Source organism: Haplochromis burtoni, unplaced genomic scaffold (genome assembly GCF_018398535.1).
Source record: "Haplochromis burtoni strain Fernald_Lab_line unplaced genomic scaffold, NCSU_Asbu1 Contig_188, whole genome shotgun sequence".
In the NCBI taxonomy this organism is placed as follows: domain Eukaryota; kingdom Metazoa; phylum Chordata; class Actinopteri; order Cichliformes; family Cichlidae; genus Haplochromis; species Haplochromis burtoni.
In genome coordinates, this window is record NW_024582549.1 from 263,743 (window position 1) to 287,950 (window position 24,208).

General features: G+C 39.7%; 1 protein-coding gene across 1 annotated transcript; it reads right to left on the reverse strand.

Annotated features, from left to right (window-relative positions):
• Window positions 1–1,963: 1,963 nt before the first annotated feature.
• calb2a (calbindin 2a) lies at window positions 1,964–23,345 on the reverse strand. The gene is made up of 11 exons (XM_005935004.3): window positions 23,055–23,345; window positions 18,817–18,893; window positions 18,643–18,732; window positions 16,655–16,735; window positions 13,962–14,018; window positions 10,425–10,502; window positions 8,980–9,035; window positions 8,803–8,842; window positions 7,211–7,264; window positions 4,450–4,521; window positions 1,964–2,779 (listed from the first exon to the last, which is right to left on the reverse strand). The coding sequence occupies exons 1-11, from the start codon at window positions 23,146–23,148 to the stop codon at window positions 2,663–2,665; spliced, it is 816 nt and encodes a 271-aa protein (XP_005935066.1). The 5' UTR covers window positions 23,149–23,345; the 3' UTR covers window positions 1,964–2,662.
• Window positions 23,346–24,208: the final 863 nt, after the last annotated feature.

The window sequence follows — 24,208 nt, forward strand, 5'->3', positions numbered from 1 at the left end:
CCAATTAGCTCGAAATGATGAAATGCAATATCCCAGAATCCATTTCGTCCAAAACTCAAACGAGGCAGTGGCGGAGGAACACAGAGTGGCAGAGTTTGAAATATTACTCTTTCTGGGTCACGAAATAAACTTTTAAGATATTTTCATGCGAGAACGGTGCTGTGTAAACTTCAAATATCTGCTTGATTAACAAGACATCACATATTTGCATATTTGCTTATGCTTTGGGTCCCCTCGAACCAAATAATCGTCGTATGAATCTTTCAGCCTACCTGGAAATTGTTGCTCATGCCCATCCCTTCATGACCACAGTGTACCAATATTCTCGTGGCTGCTTCCAGCAGGATTATGTGCCATGTTACAAGTTCTTGAACTTGACAGTGAGTTCACTATACTCAAATGGTCTCCACTGTCAAGAGATCTCAGTCCAGCAGAGTGCCATCAAACCCCAAAGGTTTGATGGCACTCTGCATGGAACCAGACAGGCATCCTGGACATGCAGCTGACAAGTCTTCAGTAGCTGTGTGATACTATCATACCAATATGGACCATCATCTAAGAGGGTTAGTTCCAGTACCTGGTCAAATATATACTGTGAAGAATTAAAGACGTTTTGAAGGCAAAAAGGGCTTCCAACCTGCTACTAGTAAGGTGTACCTTCTGTACAGGTGACTTTATTTAGGATTTGCTAACTTTGTGATTAATTTAACATTTTCCTATGATTGCTACTTATGGCCAGTGGTCTACACACTTTTCTAGTACAGATGTGTGTATAAAGATTTAAATGCTCCTGATTAACTGATGTGGATTTGCACCAGTTCCTCAGTATGATGGGACGCTTGTGTGGCTGCTGTATTATTCACATTGCTTTAAAAGCATGTCAAACTGATTACAGGAGTTTTAGTAGAAATATCTTGTCCTGTCCTACTACCTCAGGAGTAACATGTCAGCTCAGCTGCAGGGAAAACCTCCTATCCTGTATTCAACTGGAGGAGTTGAATGCTTCCTGTACTGGAATTCAGCCAAAATTTTAAGGCTGTCAGTTTAAATAATTGTTAAGGTTAAGTTCTGTAGTTATATTTTATTGCAGCTCTTATGTAACAGGCTCCGCATACATGTTTCTACTGACATTTAAAGCTTTTCAGTTACTTTTTTAGTCAAGTCAAATCCTATTAGCTCTCCTTGATGACATAATTTAGCCAGTGACTTATAAACCTTAATCAAGCCACAATAACTATTCCATCCTCAACATATTTTATCAGTATATTTGGACTTAAGTAAACTTCAAAAGTCCTTTATTTGGTGTTGACATTTAATTCCCACAGAACTGAATAAGGCTGAAAGCCAGTTACATTTTCACTTTAAATTCATGTCAGCGAGAACCGTAGGTCAGGCTGTGTTTTGTGCAACAGTCCAGAATTACTTCTGCATCTCTAGGGAGTGGAGGATTTCTGTAATGGTGTTTTATTTTACCTATTGCCACCTATTTCTTCAGTCATTTTCATTATGCAAATGGAGGAAAGACGTTATCCTGTAAATAACAGCAGCTAAGTGCCCTTCATCGTCTTTAGTCCACTAAAGCTACAGTTAAAAAAACAAAACATTAGACCCCTTGCTTGCTTTAGCCTAACACTGCAGGCTAACATCAGCTGATTCCAGTTTTTGAACGTCTCCAAAGTAACTTCACTAAAGCCTTAAATTGCACACCGTCTCACTCTTGTTGGGATTTGCAACCATCGTTAATCCTTCTTACACTTCGGCTTGCAGATTGAAGGTGGGGGAGCAGGAAAAGCTGGGAGTCCTTGATAAAAATGGCCAAGCTGGTACGCAAAAGGTCACCACAACAGGATCTATCAGGCAACTGACAGAATAGCGAAACACTGCATAGCTGAAATAGGCAAGGGGAGGTCTGCATGGTATTGTACCACTCTCAGTCACTCAAACAAAATCATGTCAAAGATGATTTTATCTTAAGATATTTTATTAATATTTTCAATTGACAGTATCAGCCAAAAAACAAACACTGAAAACCAAAATCCTTTCATGGCAATGATACACAAGAGTTTTAATTGAACAAGATAGTTTCAGGAAAAACAGAGATGGAAAATTAATATCAGCTCCATCACAGATTATAAATGCAATCAATTCAAACACATCTGTCTGCAGTTTTCTTTGACTATATTGTATCTAATGCAAAGTTGAAAAAGCAAGGGAACGAAGGGGTCAGTAAAGCTGGGGTTAAGGTATAGCAGTTATCATCAGGGCATTTTGGTGGCATTAGGGAGACTTTTGGTCAGTTGCAAGTCACGCACAGCATGGGCAGGGATGAGGTCAGAAATGGAAGATGTGGGAGGGTTACTAGAGAGAGCTACAGGGATTCAGATGGGTCATGATTATTAGAGGTAAGGTAGCAAAAAACAAAACAAAACAAAACAAGGTTTAGAGAAGAAGAGCTGTTGGTGCTAACAGTGCACTTATCATTCAATCTGAACCTGTTACTTTGAGAGAGGGGAGGGGCTTAGGTAATGATTGGGGCGGGAGGTGTCTGGCACATGCACCTGATATACATATGTTGCCACTCAGATGGAAGTGGAAGTGGTCTAGGGGAAGAGGGTGGGGCAGGCAGAGCAAATGATGATATGCGAACAGAAAGAAGGAAGAGTCACACAATTGGCTCCCTGCAGAGGACAATTTCCAACTCGCCACGGTAGAGCTTCCCTCCGTCAGATAGGCTCATGATGCTCTGCTTGTAGCCCGACAGATTTGTGGGGTCCACCTCCTGAATGAGAGACAGGGTGATATGATACACTGAGGAGGCCAAAAAGCAACATGTTATGATCCTATAGCTCATTTTGATGAATATTCTCCTACTCTCCTCCCAGCATTAGGTTTTGATTATTTTCAAGATATTGAGGAAACTAAAAAATGTTAGTATGTTTCTGACTAGAAACCTGAATGACAGAAAAGTAAATCCAAGGCAAGTTCTTTTGTTTTGATTGTTCTATCTCTTTGAAGTTAAAAGGTTTGGAACAAAATAGTGAAAAGTATTCCGAGTTGTATTTTAAGCATAAGAACTTATGATTGCAATCATCTTTTTTCCTCACTAAAACATTTTGTTTATGGAGCATTTCTGTAATATATTACAAAGACCAGTTTTTAGAGTATCCACATTTGCTTGCCGGAGCTCAGCATATGGCCACTCACTCATCAAAACATCACTCTGTAGTACTGCTGGCGAGGGGGAGAAAAAATCTACATATCTCAGGATAATTTAAATGGGGTTCTGTTGGGCTTGAATTCAAGTGTTTATCTTTCCAAAGAGTGCTTTAAACAGCTTTGGTAGCTAATGTTGAAGGAAAGACCTACTAGGCTTTGTATGGATATACAGCCCTTTTGCTAAAAAGAGCTGAGACACTCTGTAGACTATAAATGTTGCAGTTATGTGCAGTTCATTTTGCTAGAATACTAAATGCACTAAGTGAGATCTTGAAACTTTTCTGTCTCACCCTGGACAGGTTGCTAGTCGCTGGTGTATTCCACGGGACTACCACATTCTCATCCTTAGTCTGTGCTCAGTTTTGATAGAAGTCCATGCAGGCACAGGCAGGACATTCAAACTCTGCACAAAAAGGCTTAAGCCAACCAAGAGGTTCAGCTTAGGAAGGGATTTTTTTTAATTCTAAGACATTAATACTAACCACTGCACCACTGTGCCACCCACATTTAGTTTGATTTAATGTATGCCTTACTGTGATGTCAGCCAAAAAGTAATATACGCTCACTTCTAATTAGCCTAATAAATACATCGTTGAGGGAGGCGATAAACTATTATTACCCTTAAATCAGCACCAGGGATACCATGGACTAGCAGAATGCTCTGTTTAAAATACCTTTTTAGACCACAAACACGTTGGATTGAAGAACCCAAAATAAAAACTAAGGAGTTCAAAGGCAAGCCACATGTGGTGCATACACATATGCTTATCTTAGTATCCGCCAATCTTCTTCTTTCAGCTGCTCCCTTTAGGGGTCACCACAGCAAATCATCTGCTTCCCCAATCCTTAGCATCTCTCACACCAACCCTCTGCATATCTACATCTACATACTACATCCATGAACCTCCTTTTAGGTTTTACTTTTTTCCTCCTTCCTGGCAGCTCTATATTCAACATCCTTTCTCCAGCTTATCCACTATCCCTCCTCTGCACATGTCCAAATCAGCCTTGCCTTTCCAACTCTTTCTCATGAATCATGCACATCTTAGTCACTCCAATAAAATTCTTAACATCTTCAACTCTGCCACCTCCAGATCAGCCTCCTCTCTTTTTATTAGTGCCCCTGTCTCCAAACCATACATCATAGGATCTTTTAAACCTCCCCATTGCGCTCTTTTCAGTATGCACTAGCAGGCTGTAGGTCTGATCACCTTGAGTGAACACCCGTCTTACCTTCTTGTTTGTTTGGTAAAGGTCTCGTAGCAAAGCGTCCAGCTCCTGCTCATCGATGTAGCCATTTCCATCCTGGAAGGAGTCACCAAAAACATCATGATTGTAATTTTCACTTACAAACAATCATAATGGAGACAAGTAATTACCGTTAATAATAATGATACTGTACCAAATTTTACCACAGCTTTTGAAAATATAGATGTCACATATATATTTTCATTCCCTTCTTGTAATTCATTCTTTAAAGTAAAGGCAGTCTTTTGTCAACAATGTTTTGATTCAGAGCTACTTGATTTTTCCTTTCGCTGCTGCTCGACTTCATTCATTCAGTATTTTGTGGCAGCAATCAGCAAATCATTTAAAAAAGACTTCCCATTCAAAACTCTGTGTATGGGGTTAGTTGCTAAGTTAATACGGAGCCCCCTTGCTAATTAATGAGCTCACAGCCGTGTTTAGAGAGTTTAGGGCCAGAAAATAAGCCCAAATTATTGGACATTTTCCCTTGGCAAGTGGCACAAAACATGTTCTGTTCATCTAGGCTCGGTCTCAAGATGACTTCAGAGCTGAGTGTCTTGCCAGTCTTATATTTTTTTTTAACTCTGGGAGATGCTCTTTGATGTTCACAAAGCCAGACTGAAGTGTCCTAGATCTTGGGAATAAAGTGTAAATTCTATTTATTTTCCCTTTAAGGATAAAAGACTCTGCACTCTGCAGCGCTATGGGAAAGCAGAGCAACATCAGGTATGAGCCAGTCTGTCTTCCACTCCACGCCATCTTGCTTTTCAGACATTTTCAAGTCTTGCACAGTGTGGGTGGGGCCATGGCACTGTGAGCCACGTTAGTGTTCAGCTGACCGGCCACACTTTGCCCAGCCACTCGGCAGATGCCTGTGTTTCTGCTGCAGGGGCTTGAGCTCATAACAAAATGATGAAACTAATTACACACATAAATGCAAGTGCTCCATATGCAGAGGGGGGACTACATGAATGGACGGCAGTGGCTAATCTATAATTAAACATTCCACCCTGTCCTCTACTAGTGAACTAGAGAGAGTGAAGAGAGTGCAAGCCTTCAGTCTGACTCAAGTCATGAATACGCACGCAACCTCCAACCCCCCCCCTCCCATCGCTGCCATGGACGGCTCTATACAAATTTGCCAACCATACTACTTAGTATGGGACAAAAAGAGAGCACAAAAACACAGAGGTTGAAAACATGAATAGCTGTTTGTTTTTATTCTTTTTCTAATCACAATGTCAGCGCACTGACATGATTTAAGGTCATGGACTTACATGGTCTGGCCTTGTGCTTCAAAGTGAACTTAGTAGATAAACGGGCATTTTGCAGCCCTTCTACTTGTTGCTACAGCAGGGCACAGAAAACTATTTCCAATTTTTATTTTTTTGTTATTGACCTAAAAAGTCCCTGAGTGTCTGCATCCTGTCTTCTCGTGTGTGCAAGGCTGCACGTGAGCAGTGTAGCTGTTCTGTCATAGGATAGAAGACATGAAGCAATTATAATATACATGCTACATTTCAAAGTTTTGCATTTTGTAGTTTCATGTAGTTCACATTAGGATATTGCCCATCTTTTGGTTACAAAGGGGATGAATTTCAGGCAGCAGTTGAATCACTGTTGCTGAAAAAGCAGTAAGGCGCATACTTTAATTTACTTTAATTAATTTACTTTCACTACTCTATTTCATCACTAATATAAATCGGGGAAAAATGAAAAGCATTTTGAACATTAAGGTAATGCTAACAACTGGGCTAAGAGGCACCAGCGCTGTATTACATCAAACTGAATTGTTTATTTCTGCAAAAAACTGAGTCAGCCTTCTTATAGCTACTTAGATTATGGCTGGTCCCTCAGCTGTGCAAAACACACACGATACCATAAACAAGAAAAATGATATAACAGATGCACAGAGCGCTGCTCTCTCCCGTCTTGTACCATAGTCCCTCCCCACCGTTCTACTGCTAATGTGGAAAATATGCCCATTAACCAAACCACTGCTCAGCCACCCTGGGCTGTTTACAAAAGGACAGGTGTGCCAAGCCTGACTCATTTCCCTAGGTAAATGAAGAGTGCCCAAGGTAAAAGACAGAATTTACATATTCATGATTTTAACAAAAAGGGATCTCCTAAACAAACAGCACTGAGTCACCCAGACAGCTTGACTCAAGCTGGCGTGTTTTTACACTGTAAAGAGTCCCACCCTTATTCAGACACACTTCCATTCTGTTTTTCTGTCTGTCTTTGTGTGGACTAACCATTAATTATTTTCACAATGATTTCACGAGCATGTAACAACAGCCTGAAGCCTTAAACGTTTCCCCATAGGTAAGACTCATGGGAGACGGAGCTGTCGCTAACAAAATAACTAGATATGATGAGGTTCTCGTGTGTTGTTGTTGCAGATGCCAATCTAGCTCAGAACACATGGAGGAAATCCCCGGGAGAGCTCCCAACGTTGCAGAAAGACAGATCAAAGAATCCATTCTTGCCAAAGTACACTAAAGCAGTTGTTCTGAAACTTTTTCTGACATATCCTTCTGAGACTGGAAAACATGCCCCACAACCCACAATTATTATCAGTTATTAACAATAAAAAGAAAAAATCAAACCTGGTTTTTGATTAAAAAAAGAAGGCCAAATAGTTTCATCACAGTCTTGGTTCTTTTTCTTTTTTGATTTTTCTTTAAAAAAAAATCACATTTATTGAATTTCAGTTTACCACTTTTGATAACATGTCACCTACCTTGTCATAGTATGTGAAGATGGCATTGAACTGCTCAGAAGTCAGCTTGACACCCTGTAAACACAAGGTTTCACTTTAATTACAAGACTACAAAAAATCAATAAAGACATGTATATGTGAAACTAATTCAGACCCAGTATACTTTGTTTTCTGTCACTTATGAACTCCTACTGTGGTGCAGAGATGGGCACGCGTTACAAGTAACGCATTACTGTAATCCGATTACTTTTTTCAAGTAACAAGTAAAGTAAGGGATTACTATTGCAAAAATGGTAATTAGATTACCGTTACTTTCCCATAAAAACGATGTGTTACTGCATTACTAAAACCGTGATTTCTTTGCAAGAGTGTCTCATGACAGTGACATAAGCGAGTAAGACATTTGTGACAATAGCTGTGTGCAGATCAACAATGGATCATATATCGAGTGCGGGAGAGAGTATGAGCATTCAGCATTTAAAGTGTGGAAGTACTGACCTTACTTTGAGTTTGATTCCATAAAAAGTGACATTAGTGTCCGTTGTGTGTGGGAAGAAAACTTCTTTTTACAGCGAAAAAAACCCCTAAACTTCCGAGCAAGCACCGAGTGCGCTACGACGTAATGGGAAACTCACAGAGAAACTCGCAGATTCTTTAACTGATATTTTTATAATATTTTAATATTTTATTTTATCTGCTGGAATGTGCAGAAAATAGGTTTAAATATTAAACAAATTTCTTCCAGTCAGAGAATGTTGCATATAATTTAATTTTTGCTTGATGCATAAAGTTAAAAGATTAAAACTAATAAAACAAGTTTTAAAAAGATACTTTTCCATTTGATTACATTTTGTATGATGGATTATGCAGAAAAGGTAGAATTGGGCTGAAAGATCTATCGCTTTATTACCTATTCAGGTTGTAAATCATGTTTTTAAAAAGTAACTAAGTAACTAAGTAATTAATTACTTTTGAAAATAAATAATCAGTAAAGTAACAGGATTACTTTTTTGGGGAAGTAATCAGTAATTAGTTACTGATTACTTTTTTCAAGTAACTTGACCAACACTGCTGTGGTTTATGCTCATATGAAACATGGTGAAATTTTCAAATAAGGAGGGCAGTTTATAGTCAACTAATTGCTGTTAGCCAAAACCTCAAGCTTGATTTCACAGAGAAGTCTTCTCTACATCTGACTCTGTATGTCAGCTGAGGATGGATATCTCTAATATGGTCTGGCACACAGCTCTGTCTCTAAGCAGAGAAGCCCCGCCCACAGCCTTTTCCACCCCGTCGGTTATGAGGGGCAGCCAATCAGATGAAAGTTGGCTTCAAGTGGGAGGTGCTACAACAGCTTGTTTCAGACAGTGGATGAATTGATATGAAGCAGTAAGACCCACTATAATACATATAAGGATTATTTTAAACTGTGAATTATACAAAGCTACTCTTGAAGAGTCAATGAATATCTACTTTAACCATCATCAAAAACAGGCCTATGAATCATAAATTTGTAAAATGGTTACAGTGTATTATGTAATTCAGTGGCGTTCTCCGAGTATAATATATCATTTCTGTTTTGCTTTTATTTCAGCCCCATGTTTGTCCCCTACCTGGAATTTCAGCAGGAAATTCTCCTGTACAGGAAGAAGCCTGCGGCAGAGAAGGACTTCATTAGTGGACACAATAGTTGTTAAATTATTCACGTTCTTTGACAGTGAATGAGCATCAGCGGGCAGTGTGCTTCAACATTTACACAATGAGCAAAAACAAGCAAAATTACATTTTACCTTGCCATCTCTGACAGGCCCAGCTTCCCATCTCCATTCAGATCAAACATCTTGAGCTACAAAGCAGAAGTAGAACAGAGGAGAAAGTGAAAGGAAGCTTTTTATAGGTATACTCTGTCAAAGTAAAGGTACACGTGGTTCCGTGCATTTCATTGGCTGAGACGCCGAAGGAGTAGCCATAAATTTATGATATATTCATCACTTCTTTTTTTCCTCCTTAATACTACATGTCTAACAGAGGAACACTAAAAACAGCGGTCTATAAACCTTGCTTCAGTTTTTCAGCCAGTATGGCAGGTTTTCCTTATACAATAAGTCAGAAGGTTTAGAAGAGAGTTACACTGGAGGAAAAGAATAATAAAATGGAGACTTACCCACTCTTTTACATCGAAGAGTGTTAAATTATTTATTAAATGAAAACCTACACACAGTAAAAAATGCCTAGAAGTTTTGCACTGTTGTCAGATGCAATAAGGCATCTTGATGCCACTATGGTCTATGAAAATAGTGATGAGCATTTTTATTGGCTGAACAATTAACCCAAAAAACAACTGACGGATCACTCAAACTACTTCGAGAGGTAGCGTGGGATGCATTTGACAACATGTCTGTGGTCTAATTTGTTCTGAGTAACAAGACAGGAGGAAAATATGTCACCATTGAAGGTTTGGTGTTTTTCCTGGACCCTTTTGGAAGTCAAAATTTGGACTGTACATATGTCATAACTAAATGTAATAAGTGTGTGCATAAAATCTAAGAACATTTGGTCAGCTTGATTCTTTGGAGACTGAAGGTGACACAGATGTGAACAGCGATGTGTGAATCTGATTGCACAAGTAGAGATCATGCATGGGTATAATGCCCGTTGTTGCTGGCAGTACTGTATTATTTCCTTTTCATTACGACAGTGATGTTTGGTGAGTGTAAGTTAGACTAATTTTAGTCATTAGTTTACACCTTACTTTTCATAAATTAGCAACACTGCCTGCATCATAGCAGTATGCTGATTAAAATGACTCATTCTTTACATTAATCTCAGCCTCTGTTTTTTGCTTTATCTCTAATATGTCCCTCTGCACTAGATGAAGTAACAATAAATTTGTCTATGAAGAAACTGCTTCAGAAAATTAGGTCAGCTCAGCTCTGGGGCTTCCAGGAAGAAGCAGATGTTAGCACATCTGGGCTGCAGTCTCACAACCTGCAGGACATGATGGGTCACAACCAGTGAGCCGCACAGGGCTGCAGCCACCACTATAACAGGCCACTGAGTACCTCCACAAATTGCTAGACATTTGCCTTTTATCAGAAATGTATACAGTTTAGTTTTCTTCAAGTGAAGCAACTTCTAAAGATTGTCAGCTTTTTGTTTGTCCAGTGTAAAGTTTGTCCAGTTAAACTGAGCTTGTGTGATTGAGCGTTCGAATGTGCAAGAGAGCAAGTCTTACTATGGTCTGTGTGTACTCCTGCAGCTTCTGCTCATCGTAGTGTCTGTTAGCTTTCTCCAGCAGGTCTGACAGAAAGCCCTGAGGACAGAGACACACAGGGTGCTTTTCATTATGCTAACTTGTGCTTCCTTGTATTCTCTCTCCTCCCATGAACCAAAAATCATTGCCCATCATGGAGGATCTTGCAGTGCCCTAAAATGGAAGTCTGGGTGATGAGGAGTGACTGGAGAGAAGGCTTTTGGAAAAGCTTTTGCAATTAAACATATGCGCATCCTATATGGAAGAATTTTATCAAATGCCGTGACATGAAATTACACTAAAACTAAGCATTCAGCAGCTTTAGCTCCTCCGCCTTTATATCTCTTCCTTTCATCTCTCTCTTATATCCAGGAGGAGCTAGGAAGCGAGAAAGAGACACGAGAGACTGAAGCGAAGAGGCATAATGAAAAGCACCCATGGATTAGTAAAAAGAGCCAGCGGCTGTGCCTGGTCTTTCATTAAGCTGAGGCAAAATGTCCAGAAAACAAATACAGAGATCTTAGATGAAGATGCATTTACATTTACTTAACATATGCTACCAAGCTGAAAAACTTAAAACACTCAAAACATCTGCAATAAGCCCTGGAGAATATAACCCTAACATATCAAAAAAACATAAACTTGCAAAATAAAGTTATATTCATGAGTGTTGAAGTTTGGGCTGGCTGGGTTTTTTTTCTTTACCATATTTGACAAAGAAAAAATGTGAAAATTAGGTATGGAGAGAAATGCAAGAATAAGAGAAAGAAATGACGAAAACGGGACAAAAAAGGAAGAAAAAAAACGAGACACTGAATTATTAAATTATATTTTGATTTATTGGTTTATCTGGTGTTTTGTTTTGAAATTAGAATTGAAGAGTACATGTAGAGCAGCAAACACTACAATTCCTTCTGAACTTAGCACAGTATAACATCTTCTATAAATAAAGTACTCCAGTAGCATTAGACCAAAGGTATCAGTTATGCGCTACTTGAGTCAATATTTTCCGCGCCTGCTCACAATTATGTGGTGAGACACATGTCTGCTTCCTGAGATCTCATCTGCACTTTTTCTAAAGCTTTCAAAAAGCCACACCTGAGTAACTCATCTGCACCTGGTCAGCTGGAAGAGATCTTATTCCCACAACTACCCGAGCAGCCAAATCTGTATACAACGAGTAATCACTGACCCCAATTAATCCGCAGCTTGCCACTGTGGTGCACTTTCCTTTATATAATTTGACAAAACATTTCCTAGAAGGGTTTTAATGTCTAACCTTTGTGTAATCAGTAAAGCTTTTTTTGTATCTGAATCCTCGCTACATAAAAAAGAAAAAGAAAACACTTGAGGTCAGTGGGGAATTTCCTGTGAAGCAGACATTTATCTCTCCTGAGTCAAAAGGCTCATCCATATGCTCACATGAATTAAAAAAACAGATGACACACTGAAAATATTCAGTGGCAAACAATTTATACGTCTCAAAAGAATGCCACATTCAGTTATAAGAAAAACATAAATGAATGTGACATTTCTACTTCTATCAGGTATTTAAAGTTATGTGCTGGGCAAACAGTACCTATGTTTGCTTCCTAAATGTATGCTAAACTGATTATTAATAACTGATGGCGGTTCGAGCTTCTAGGCCATTTGACCCAGCGTTTTGAATTTCCTGTGTTTTGGTGAATATGCTTTATGGTGATTTAAGGTTCATTGGTTAGTCTTGAGTTTATTCTATGTTCTGAGTTCCTTGTATTCCCAGGTTAGTTTCTTGTCTGTTAGGTTCCCCTTCTGTCTTGGTCTCTCCTCTGTGTCCTCTATGTCTGTCATGTCATCTACGTCTCTCCTCTCTCTGTGTCTCATTTCCTTGTTCCCCAGGTCCAAGTCACGTCTTTGTGTTTTGTCTCCCCTTTCTGTTTACATGTGCCCTCCTGATGTTTCATTCCATTCTCCCCTGTCTGTCATGTGCAGTCATGTTCGTTTTCCCCAACCTGTCTCGTCTCTCTCTCTCTCTCCCTCTGTGTCTCATCTTCCTTAATTGTTTCCGTGTTTCCTTTTTTGTGTCACCTTCCTTTGCCTCCCCCTGTCTGTCTTGGTCTCCTGTCTGTTCTTTCCTCCTGGTCCTATGTGAAGCTGCGTACTTGTAATGTTTCCTGTTTACTCTGACAGTGTCGCATCCTGTGTTCAGTGTGTTCGGTTTTGCTTCATCCTGTGCCATTATGTTTATTCACTCCAGCTGTCTTCCCCTTGTGTTTCCTCTTCCCTCGTTACCCTGTTCTGTATTCATGGTGTGAGTTGTCACTCGTTCTTTGTCAGGTTTAGTTATAGTTTAGCTCACTTCAGCCTTTTCGTTACTCTGTTCAGCCTATATGAAACAGCTCCCCTTTTGGTTATTCACATTTCACGCCTCGTTTTGTCTGCGTTTGGGTCCACACCACTCACCGGCCATTCAGCCTTGACACAGTGAGTGTGCAAGAACCAGGGCTGTATCCTTTTCTTTAAAAAAAATTAAGCCAAAAGCTATAGTTCCTCTTGTGGCCACTTGAGGCTGGCTCCAAAAGTGAGTCAGTTTGATCAAAAACTGTTTTGGTCTCTTAGCTTATTTCCCCTTGATCAAAACTATACAAAGATGAATTTTGTCAAAATATATGCAGGTAAATCAAAGTTCATCTTGTTAGAGATGTTTATACTGACAGGCTGTAGCTGTTAGCTATTTACTCAAGTTAATTCAGGTGACTGAACAGGATTTCTCATTATTTTAAACTGTGCTCATGGTGCTGCTGCTTTTTGAAACAGTTTTAAATGTAATTATATTGTTTCTTTAAATTGGATTGTGATGCAAATTTGAAGAGTGATACTCTAAAAGCACCTTGATAATGAAGCTAGCATCAGCTCATAACTTTGTATTTGGGGTTTGTTAGCCAAATTTGGTTGCTACGAGCTTCGAAAACAAAAAACAAAAAAGCATTAATAGACTGTTTAAAAACTAGCCATAATCCCAAAATCAAAGCCTAAAACCAGACTCCATAAACAATGGGTTACGATAGGTACGCCCATCTTTGCTATACAGTCTATGATAATGACACAAATTTTTTTTTTCCCTTTGATTTATTTGATACCAAAAACAAAGCATGCAGGTGTAACGCAAAATTGAAATATACATACAAGTATGAGTACAAATAAAGATATATTGTATATATTTAAAATGTCAATAAAATGTTGGAATGAAAGGTGTAAGAAAATAGAGATTAAAGATTTTCGGGACATGTGCAGTTTCCTAGTTCATACTATTTGATAATTACATTTTAGGGGGTGTGCTCTGTGATTGTGTGTGTTGATGTGCAAATGAATGTGTGTAGGGGGAGAAAAGAGAAAAAAATGCATAAAATAAGTATGACAACAGGTTAAAGCAATATTTGTAATAAATGAGACACTGCATGTTACTGGTCACATATGATCAAATGAATAAACATGTGTCAGTGCTTCTTAACATTTGATTTAATGCTGTTGAGAATTTACCTTCAGTTCATTTGCTTCAATGTAGCCACTGCGATCTGTATCATATCGCCTCCATGCCTAAAAAGAAATCAACGAAACAAACTGAAGCAATCGATTGAAAGCATTTTCTCAGCTCAAAAGCACAGAGAAGCTCGTCTCCAGAGTGATTTACATTCTTTCCCCTTGAATAAATCCTCTCTGATCAACTCCCAGCTTACTCTTTGACTATGCCAAGGGTTTGCCTTTTTTCTCTGGTGCACAGCAGAAATCGTTCCAGAGCAGCCGACCACAAATGCCTGGACCATCACTGTAATCATACAGTTTTCAATACAATCCTATTTGCCCACATACAGAGCAAAGGGCAACAGTGGACAAAGAGAGGAAAGAGGGGAGAGAAAGTCATTTTAATGAATGTTTTAATCTAGCAGCTGTCCCTGTCCAGAGAAGGGCTCCTTATCAAAGATGGATGGCCTTCCCCCTTCTTGTTCTCCTCCTTCTCCTCCCCTCTCTCTGCTCCTCCTCTCCTCCTCTGGGTTCTGCAGAGAGGAGCTACAGTGGTGTTATCCATTATATATGACTCTGAAAATAGAAGGCTCCGCTTCCTCATTCTAACCCTTTAAAAACGTCTCTGCCCCCTTCCTCCTCCCTGCACCCTTCAACAAAGACTGATTAATCTCCCCTCTCTTGTTTTATGCTCTCAAACTTTGGCTCTCAACTTCCCATCGACATTTCATTTACGTCTCCTCTGCTCCTGCTTTCGCTCGTTTGCCCTTTGTATCCTTCTCTCTTTGCACACCTTCTCTTTCATTCGTTTCCCTTCTCTCATTTCATTATTCCTTCTCAATATGACACAAGAGACAAGGACAGCCTCTTCCTCACATGTAATTGGTTTCTAATTGGCTTCATTTTTTCCATTTAGCAGATCTAACATGAAATCTGCCATTTTGTCTCATCTTCTTGAGATATTTGGTAGAATAGATTATTTTCTGTTTCTGCTACCTTTCAGGATATAAATCTATATCGGTCTCGAGGGTTTTTTGCTACTTCTCTTCACCTATTATCCAAAATTCAAAGTGCCACTTAAACTTCAGAAAATGTTTAGTATAAATGGTAGCAGAGTTTCTCCACTTTCCACTTAACCATTTAATAATGTGAGACAAAAGTTTCCCACAAATTTGGGTAAATGTTGATTTCTGTTTCTGGTCTCTATTGAATTTCGACTGTGTGAAAGTGCCTCCTGTTAATTCTATCTGTTAGCAAAAAGGAAGCAAGAAGTATTTTTTTTAGGAACTTTGAATAAAAAATGCAGTTTTTCAGGAGAAACACATCGATAGTGACTATAAGACATGAGATGGTTCTGCCAGAAGTTACACCCTTGGGTTCCTCAAGAGTTCCTCATCCCTGCCAGGTGCGACAGATGGCTGCCCCAACCCCACCATGGATGGTTCTGCTGGAGGTTTCTTCCTGTTAAAAGGGAGTTTTTCCTTCCCACTGTCGCAAAAGTACTTGCTCACAGGGGGTCATAGGATTGTTGTTTTTTTCTCTGTATGTATTATTGTAGGGTCTGCCTTACAATATAAAGTTCCTTGAGGCGACTGTTGTTGTGATTTGGCGCTATATAAATAAAACTGAAGTGAATTGAATTAAATAGATGCTATTAGCAGGAGGAATGGGGATGCAGCAAGCATCATCACTGATAAGACAAATATCCAATGTCTTCATATGTTTCTGTAAGATAAGCAAAAGTTGTATGTTTATTATTTTTAAGTGTCTCCAGAAAATAATCCACAGTTAGTATTAGCCTTTTACGGCTCAATTTTGTTAGCATTTCAGTTGCATACTGTGGGAGTGATTGTTTTCCTTCCTGTTGGGCATGGTTTTCACCATGAAGTTACTAAAGCTTATTCCATTTTTCCAGCACAGCCAATGAGGAACCGGCAGAAAATGTTCTCACTCCACCATCGGTGATTTAGAGTACAGCATACTTCTCCAGGCAGCAAGTGAGTCGATCAGAGCGGTTTCTTTTAACTAGTAGATAAAGATACTTTGCTTTTAATGTGTTTTATCCTGTTCTATTACGAATCACAACTGAGAGTGTCAGCTCCTCTACAAACCTCTTTCACTTTTACTTACACAAACAACCCACAACTGCTCTGTATGGGGACTCTTAGTTATTTACATCAACCAGTTACTGAGATGGCAAAGGTAACATTTCACATAAACAAATAAAGTTCTGTTTCTGTGCCCCACATGAATTTGGATGATGTTTAATATGCAGTGGGCATATTATTATTATTATTACTATTCACTCCTCCTTTTCTCTAAGCCATCTTTTCGTTATATATAAACCTTTAGCACACAAATTCAGCCATTTGTCATTTAGACCAGCAGGTCATATTCCAGATTAATCCTGTCTAACACACCTTCAATGTATACACCTTCAACCATTCATAAAGAACTGATTCATGAAATTAACTCTTAGGCAGAGAAAATGCAGGTAGCCAGCGCTCCGAGGCTGACTGACTCTGGCCTATAACTTTATGGTTGAGTGAAGTAAGTACGCCCTGGCCAATGTTAACGGTGAACAAGAACCTCCTGTGCAAAAAGTTCAAAAGTGCCTTAAAGAAGAGATCAAATAATTAAGTTGGTCAAGAGGAGTGGCAGGTTCTTATGAAAAAAATATATGACAGATATTCTCAGGAACACACTCTTACCGCCATAAACTCAGCGCTGGAGCTGACAAACTGTCTGAAGCAGAGCAAGAAGTTCTCTTCAGTTGGAAGAATCTGGGCCAGCTAGGAAAAGTGACAGGGAAATGGGAGTGGTGAGAACACAAGATGGTACAGTTGATATTCTGGGAGAGACTGGGGAAGCTTTTTGTCTGCAAGGCCTCAAATGGGCAACTCAGCATAAATAATAGAGAGCCACAACCTCAGAAGCACAACTATGCCTAAGTTAGAAATATTTATTAAAATACATATTTTTAGCTGTTCAGACAAAGACTATAAACTACATGTTCACACAACCAAGTGGACTGCACACTCATTTACTTCTCTGGCAGCACTGGATTATTGATATTGCAGAAGCCCTATTTCTCACAGCTTTGTCAAATCACTGTGAAAGTGGTCAAATCGAGGAAAACCAATATCCTAAACTGATGGTCTATAGAGAACATCACGAAGACCGCATTTATGCAAGCAGTTAAATATTGACCAGACTTCTGGGGTCTTTATTTTTGGATCGCTGAGTTATCTGAGCTCTCTTTTTGAACCTTTTCTCATCACTCACAATGAGCAGAAAACCTTCACCTTTATTTTGCAGTCTGTTTATGGTCTGATATCCAATGCACAAGACTCATATACAGTGTGTCATGTGAGCTTCTTGCCCCCAGCTTTCCATGTCTGCACATGTAAGGGCAGTGAGCTTCCACAAGAAAGTCATTCTCCCAAATGTAAATGACTGGAAATAACAATCCTCCTTTGACTGTGGCAGTGATATCTGAACTAAAGGTTTCCCAAATCAGTTTAAAATTCAAAAAATCACATGAAACAGGCCTAAAAGTGATCACAATAAACATGCAATGTAAATGTAACGCCACAAATTGTTGTTTTCGGAATTTTTACATACTGAAAAAAAATGACAGGTGAAGCAAGAAACATTAATTATGCCATTACAATGAAATGTTCTGCTGGGAAACTTTGGGCCCTGGGTCCAAGAAGTGCTGCATACGTATGTTACTTTGCCAAGTAGTAGTCAACTAAACATTGTTGCAAACCAAGCAACACTCCATATGGCGCTCCCAGTCAGCAGCAGCCACTGCCAGCAGAACAATGTGCTCCACCACACCACAGAAACTATTCAGGAATGGTTCAAGGAACAGCTCCTTGAGCTGTTAACTTGGCACCAAAATTTCTTGGCTCCAAAATTCCCAGAGCCCACTGTGATCGAGAATTCACAAGAAGCCCCACCTAGCTGAGCCACAACACCAAAATGATTCCGTGCTAGAAACCACTGGACACTCATAGAGATTCTGTGGCCTCGGTTTTCTGGGTTAAACATTTTAGGCATCAGAAGGGAGACCTGCATAATATTGTGTAGGTGGTTTAAATGTTGTGGCTGATTAGTGTATCCTATTTAAGTGACCAGTAATTACTCATGCACTCTATGCTAAGTTAAGCTAACTGTCAGCGTAGTCAGTGTTTGGCTATTTACAGTAAATTTGTCAAAAAAGAGAATGTGAAATCATCCTGTCGTCCGAGCTGACAGTCGGTCATTATTGGACAGTCAAGGTTCTCATTGTCTTCTTCTTGTAAGTGGGTACCCACCCTCTTTGCATTACTGGTAGTTATATCTTTAAGCTAGGCTAAGATAAACGACTTCTTTTTGTTTTATGTGGGAGCAATGATCTTCAATCCTAATCATTGTAAAGAATGTGAAAAAACCCATCCATCTATCCATTTTCTGCTGCATATCTGAGTCCAGGTTGAGATGGTATATTTCTCAAAAAGTCAAATCAATCTTTGGTGGAGCCTAGCTGTTTCTAATCTTTATGCCAAGCTAAACTGTGAAGCTGCATATAAACGTTTTGTATCAATCTTTTCATCCAAACCAGGGAAAGAAAGCAAAAATGCATATTTCCCAGGCAGTCGAGCTGTTCTGTTAAATAAAATCTATAAAATAAAGAGGTCCTCTGAGGCCTTACCTCTGACATCTCAATTCGTCCATCTTTGTTCTTGTCGAACTTCTGCATGAACTCCTTCATCTTTTCTCTGAATGTAGGATTTGTAGGGTCCTAGGAAGCAATTTTACTCAACATAAGTGAAGCCTGAGTTGTCAGTGTGTAGATATGTGATTAATTCCTGGCCCCTGAACTCACCACCCCCGCTCCTCTCCGAGCCATCTCCAACTCTTTGAAGAAGTTCTCCAGCTCCTTCCCCTCGATGTATCCATTACCTTGGAACAGAGAGACCATAATTGCATGTTAATGCAACATCACAAATGGCATTGTTTTTCTGTTTTTTTTATTTTTTACCAGTAGTGCTGATGTGCAAAAAGTTCCCAAACAGAGACACGGTCACAGTGTCAAACAGATCCCAACGTGGCCTGGGTTTGCCCTGGTATTGATTCAAACACGAGCCTTTCAACAGTAACTCTTTTCCTCCCCTTCTAAAAGATTTCATTATTGACTGCCACAGTGATCACTCTTCAAAAGACTTTGTGTTCACAAGATTGGATGCCAGGAGAGGCTATATATGGGAAATAACTTTTCTTTGATATTCAAGGTGATGATTCATGGGCCACTTCGGTTATTCAGTAGTGATCAATACTGCATTCAGTGGCAATCTGGCAGATATTAAGCAGACGAAAATAAATGGTTAATTTAGATATAGTTCTAGCCTATATATGCTTTTTTATTTGAGATAACTTAAACTCTGAAAGTGATATTTTGCCAAGAACAGTGTGGCTTTCTACAATCCTTTTGAAAATATCTTAACCTTGGTTTGCTGTGTGCCACCAGTCATTTTGACAAGCTGTCATAATGACTGATGGCACGAGTGTCATTTTTTGCCAGGCGGCGCTTAATCTGTGATCGTGTCAATCATACTTTTTTGATTCTTTAATGACAAATTTATCTTGCGGTGGCCACAGAGTTGATTTTCATTTTTCTCTCATCCTATTTTATTCTTGTTCCTGTTGTTCTGTTGCCCTGACAGTTCCTATTCGGAGGACAAATGAGGGTGCCCGCTTCACCCAGGTAGTATGTGAACCGGTGCCAATATTCTTTCAACACTCCTGCTGAATGGCCGGACAGATGGCTCCAAACGATGTGACTAGCTGCTTCAATAAAACCCTGGAAGGCAGTGCTGCCTCATTAAACGCTAACAAAGATTATTATGCCATCCACTTCCTTCCGCCTCTCTCTAACTTTCTGTCTCTCTTTTTCTCCCTCTGTCATTTTCAATCTAACTCCTTCTCTCTATTCAACTAAACTCACAACATCTTTTATCCAAGGAAATTGTGTGTGCGTGCGTGTGCATTCCTCAGTGATGTTATCAAAACTCATGAATACAAACTCTGCTGTTTTAATGAAAATGTGGGACAGTGAAATGCTCTGTTGCTGTCGAGCCTCCCTCCTGTGCCTCTTATTTGACATTTAGCACTGTAGAGAGAAATGGCCCGCTTGGTAATTAAACAGAGTAAGTATGATGTGATTAACTACAACATAACTACAGCATAAAAATGTAATAAAAACAGATATATGAAATGATTGTTTGGGGATGCGCTCATATGCTCAATAGATGCAGCAATAGACCCATTCATTTGTGCAAACCACCATCTGTTAATGCTTTCACACTCTGTTTATTCAAAAGCAGGATAAGCAAGTTCTGTTTCAAGCAGCCTTTAAATAACAACAGTATGTTTAAGGTATGAAATGCTGTGTGTGCTGCTGACTAACGTCAGTATGTACAGATTGTATTGAAGTGTCCCAGTTCCAGTGTAGACATTCAGACCAAATAGCAGTATGTGAATGTGCATCATTGCCAGCAGCTACATTTTATGGCTGATTTCACCTTACTCCCAGATAATTTTGCTCAAATGTCAAATATATACTTTGCACAGCGCAATGAGAACATTCCTGCCAACTTGTACTTTTGTCTTTCTGCACACGCACTTAAAGTTTGTACCTAGCACCCAGATACTGTAAAAGGTTCACAAAAACCACTTTAGACCCAAATAAACACTTTTTCATCACTAGTAAACATTTAATGCATCACTAGACCATTGGGACAAGCTGGTAAAGTGATTTTACTTCTGGTTATTTATTCTATAATCCAACCCCGACCGGGAAAAACTCTCAAAGGGGCCAGTTGTGCCAACTAAGTGCATATTTAAAGCTTATATAAAGTGCATTTGCCTTTCAAAGGAAAGTGGAGCCCTGTCTATTCAAATATTTTGTGTTGAGCTCACAGCTGGGTCAATTCAGGAAGTAGATTCTGCTTAGTGTTCCAAATTGTTTTTATCCAGGTCAATAAGAAATAATTGACAGCAAATCTGCTATAATTAGCAAACGAAACTGCAGTTGTTTCCTTTTCCAGCTTTGAAGTGACTGAATTGAAAAGGCTCGAAGGAGACAGCAGGGAAAGATGAGAGGGACGCTTGAGCAGAGGAGCTGCAAGAGACGCAATCCAGATGAGATTTGATCCTGGGCCAACCAGGGGAATATGTGGTTTCATCATCTCTAGGTGCATCGCCTCTCATGTATTTTTATCTCGAACTCAGAGATATTTACTCAACCTGAACAAACAAATTAGCTCTCGTTTCTTTCTGCTGAGCCAGAAGACACTCCCATTAATGAGTGCAGAAATCAGACTCAGTAGCCAAATCTGTGGAAGCGTACTGGTTAAATTTGATTTGCAAAGTGGCTCACTGCAGAGCAAAATATGTAAAATACCACCGCTTAAGAACTTAAGTACCTGGGTGGTTGGACTAATATCCATACGCTGAAACCATGATGAGCAATAAGAGCCATAACAACCTTCTCTGCACAGCGGCTCATATGGAGGAGCTCAGCTGTGGAACCTCTCTGCCCCACCCGAAATGTCCCTCCACCTTGATTTCCCTATGGAAAGCAGTTCAGCAAGTGTGCCAGCATCAAAACACATCATGGTGACAATAAACTCTCGGGAGGATGTGTTTAAAGCAAATAGGTGTGGCACACTTGCCTCATCTGCAGGTGTGATATGGACATCTTGGAGAAGTAGACTGTATATTTTTAAAATAATGGCCAGTTGTAGCCTCATCATGTTTACATCACTGCCAGAGATTCATGAAAAAGTGAATGAGATGACAGATCTTGACTACTATTTTCAACAGGGTTCGTAATATTGTCAGTTTGATATTAGATCCCAGTTATGTGGCACATTAAAGCACACAGTGACTCTATTTTAAAATCTAAAAAAGACTCTAAAAACCTATAACAGAATAATTTATAGGTTTTACAGGCAGCAACTGATGGTCTTCTTATCAGACTGCTGTATAGTCTATCCATCAGTTTGCAGAAAGCCTTCAATCTGCTGAGGAGTCTGCAGACCTTCAAATGGAATGAAAGCATCTCTAATCAGGCTTATAAAACTTTCACTACTGTGGTGACATGCTGATGAATTTGTCATAGAGACATCCACACACAGACAAAGAGTGATATAAAGAGCACTGAGACAAGAAGGTAAGACAGCACTGAGTCATTTGATGACAAAAAATGCAAGGGCGTATGTTGGATATTAATGGGAAAATAAATTGTCAGTAACAATTTTGAAGTTTTCAGGAATGGCACGTTCATCAGTCCATCAGCTGTGATCGGATACAGCTCAGTGCAAGCAGCATCGCTCACAGATGAATGCAGTTTAAGGACCAATGGAAGCACAAGTTGCTGACTGCAAAATTTCACTTAACACAGGCGTTTAAATGAAATGCCTTCATTTCTAAAAAGCGGCGCACTTCTCTGTGCAGCATGCACCAGAATTGCGCTTTAATGACATTCACATGGTGTTAGTTTACCTACCATTTAGATTAATAGATTTATCAGAGAACCAAAAACGTAAAACCGTGCGTAACTATAACTGTGACTATAAATAGATTCATTGTAAATCCATGCAACCAAAATGTATTTCTTGATTTAAAAAAAAAAAAATCTGTTCTGAAGTTGTTAAACATGATCTAACCAGAAAATGTCTCCTTTGAGCTGCTTTATCCATCAAACAGCCAAACGACGAAGACAAAGAATAGACCACAGCTTCGGGACCAAATGAAAAACAGTCCCATATTCTTAAAATCTCACTTTGTGAGCTGCAAAGATGGCTCATAAGAATTTCAATTTCTTCTTCTTCTTCCTCTTCTTCTTTTGATTTTTTTAATCTTTCACATCTCTTAAGTGTCGTTCTGCCTGCACAATCTAACTTTTGCGCGAAAATCTTTTTTTTTTTTGCTAAGCTCCATCAGTCATTAAATCGATGACTTCAAACACCAGTTGTATCTAATCAGCCTATCATTTAATATTTCATGAATTTAGAGTTAAAATAAACTTTTAATTTCTAAGGAGGGGAAATAAAATCCTACCATCACTGTCGAAATGTTTCCAAATGTCGAGGAACTGGGACGCGGTGACCTCGGCCAGGTGCAGGTGAGGAGGCTGCTGAGCTTTGTTTGCCATGATGCTCTCGACCGATGCTGCTGCAAGTCAGACGCGACAAAAATCCGCTACTAACTTTTCTGTGTCTTCTTCAAACACGCCCCACACTGTGGCCCCAGCGCGCCGCCCGCCGCTTTTTAACCTCGGCGCAGGAGCGGTAGCACCGCTGCACGACCACTGGGGGCGCACTGCCACCGACAGTGTACATCTGACTCAGCGTCCCAGCGTATGTGCTTCCAAGCTTGATGTAGCTGTGTGATAGGACGTCTTGGGCACTGCAGTAGGCTGATGAGTGTGTGTGTATGTGTGTGAGAGAGCGGGAGAGAGATGCAGATAGTGAGCAGATTGACTTTTTCGCCATTGTATCATCATTCATCTCAGATCCCGTGTGTGTGTTTAATCTGTTGCAATGCATACATGCGAGCTCACGCATTTCTGTATGCAGGGGAAAGGCATACGTGTGTGTGTTCTCCTTCCCAGCGTGCAGCTCCCCGAGCCTGTCTGTCAGCGCGTGAGGCTTCACAGACTTAATTAGAACTCACACACTAATCACATTTCCCACACCACCTCCAGCCAGCGGTGATTAGCCCCCATAACAAATGTAAATTCTGGGGGAAAAGGGGGATTTTCATTAATGGCCAGTCTTGTGTGCAAAGCAAGACCACAGATCCTATTAGCGGAATGAGGCTTGGAGGGAAAAATGGACTCTTATATATTTCTTTAACTATTTGCTGCAAAAGGGGATAATATTCAAAATGAACTCATAACACCATAATGAGCAGGAGGGCAAGCATCCCCAGAAGCATCTTCATGCTGCTGGATGAAATGTGTAAGAAGAAAGCTTATGCACATGAAGTAAAGAATATTTCCCTTTCGCACTCAGTTGTGCTTGAAATCCTGTAAGACATGGGTCCTTCGAGCCTTCCTGGCAGATGTCAGTCAATACTTTAACAGCTATTATTTTTAAACTGTAAAGTAGTCAGTAGATGTAACTACAGCATCAAAAATGTCTCTTTTTCATCTTGTTGCCAAGTGAGTCATGCCAATATGCAAACACAAAATAAAGCTTATGGGGCAGAAA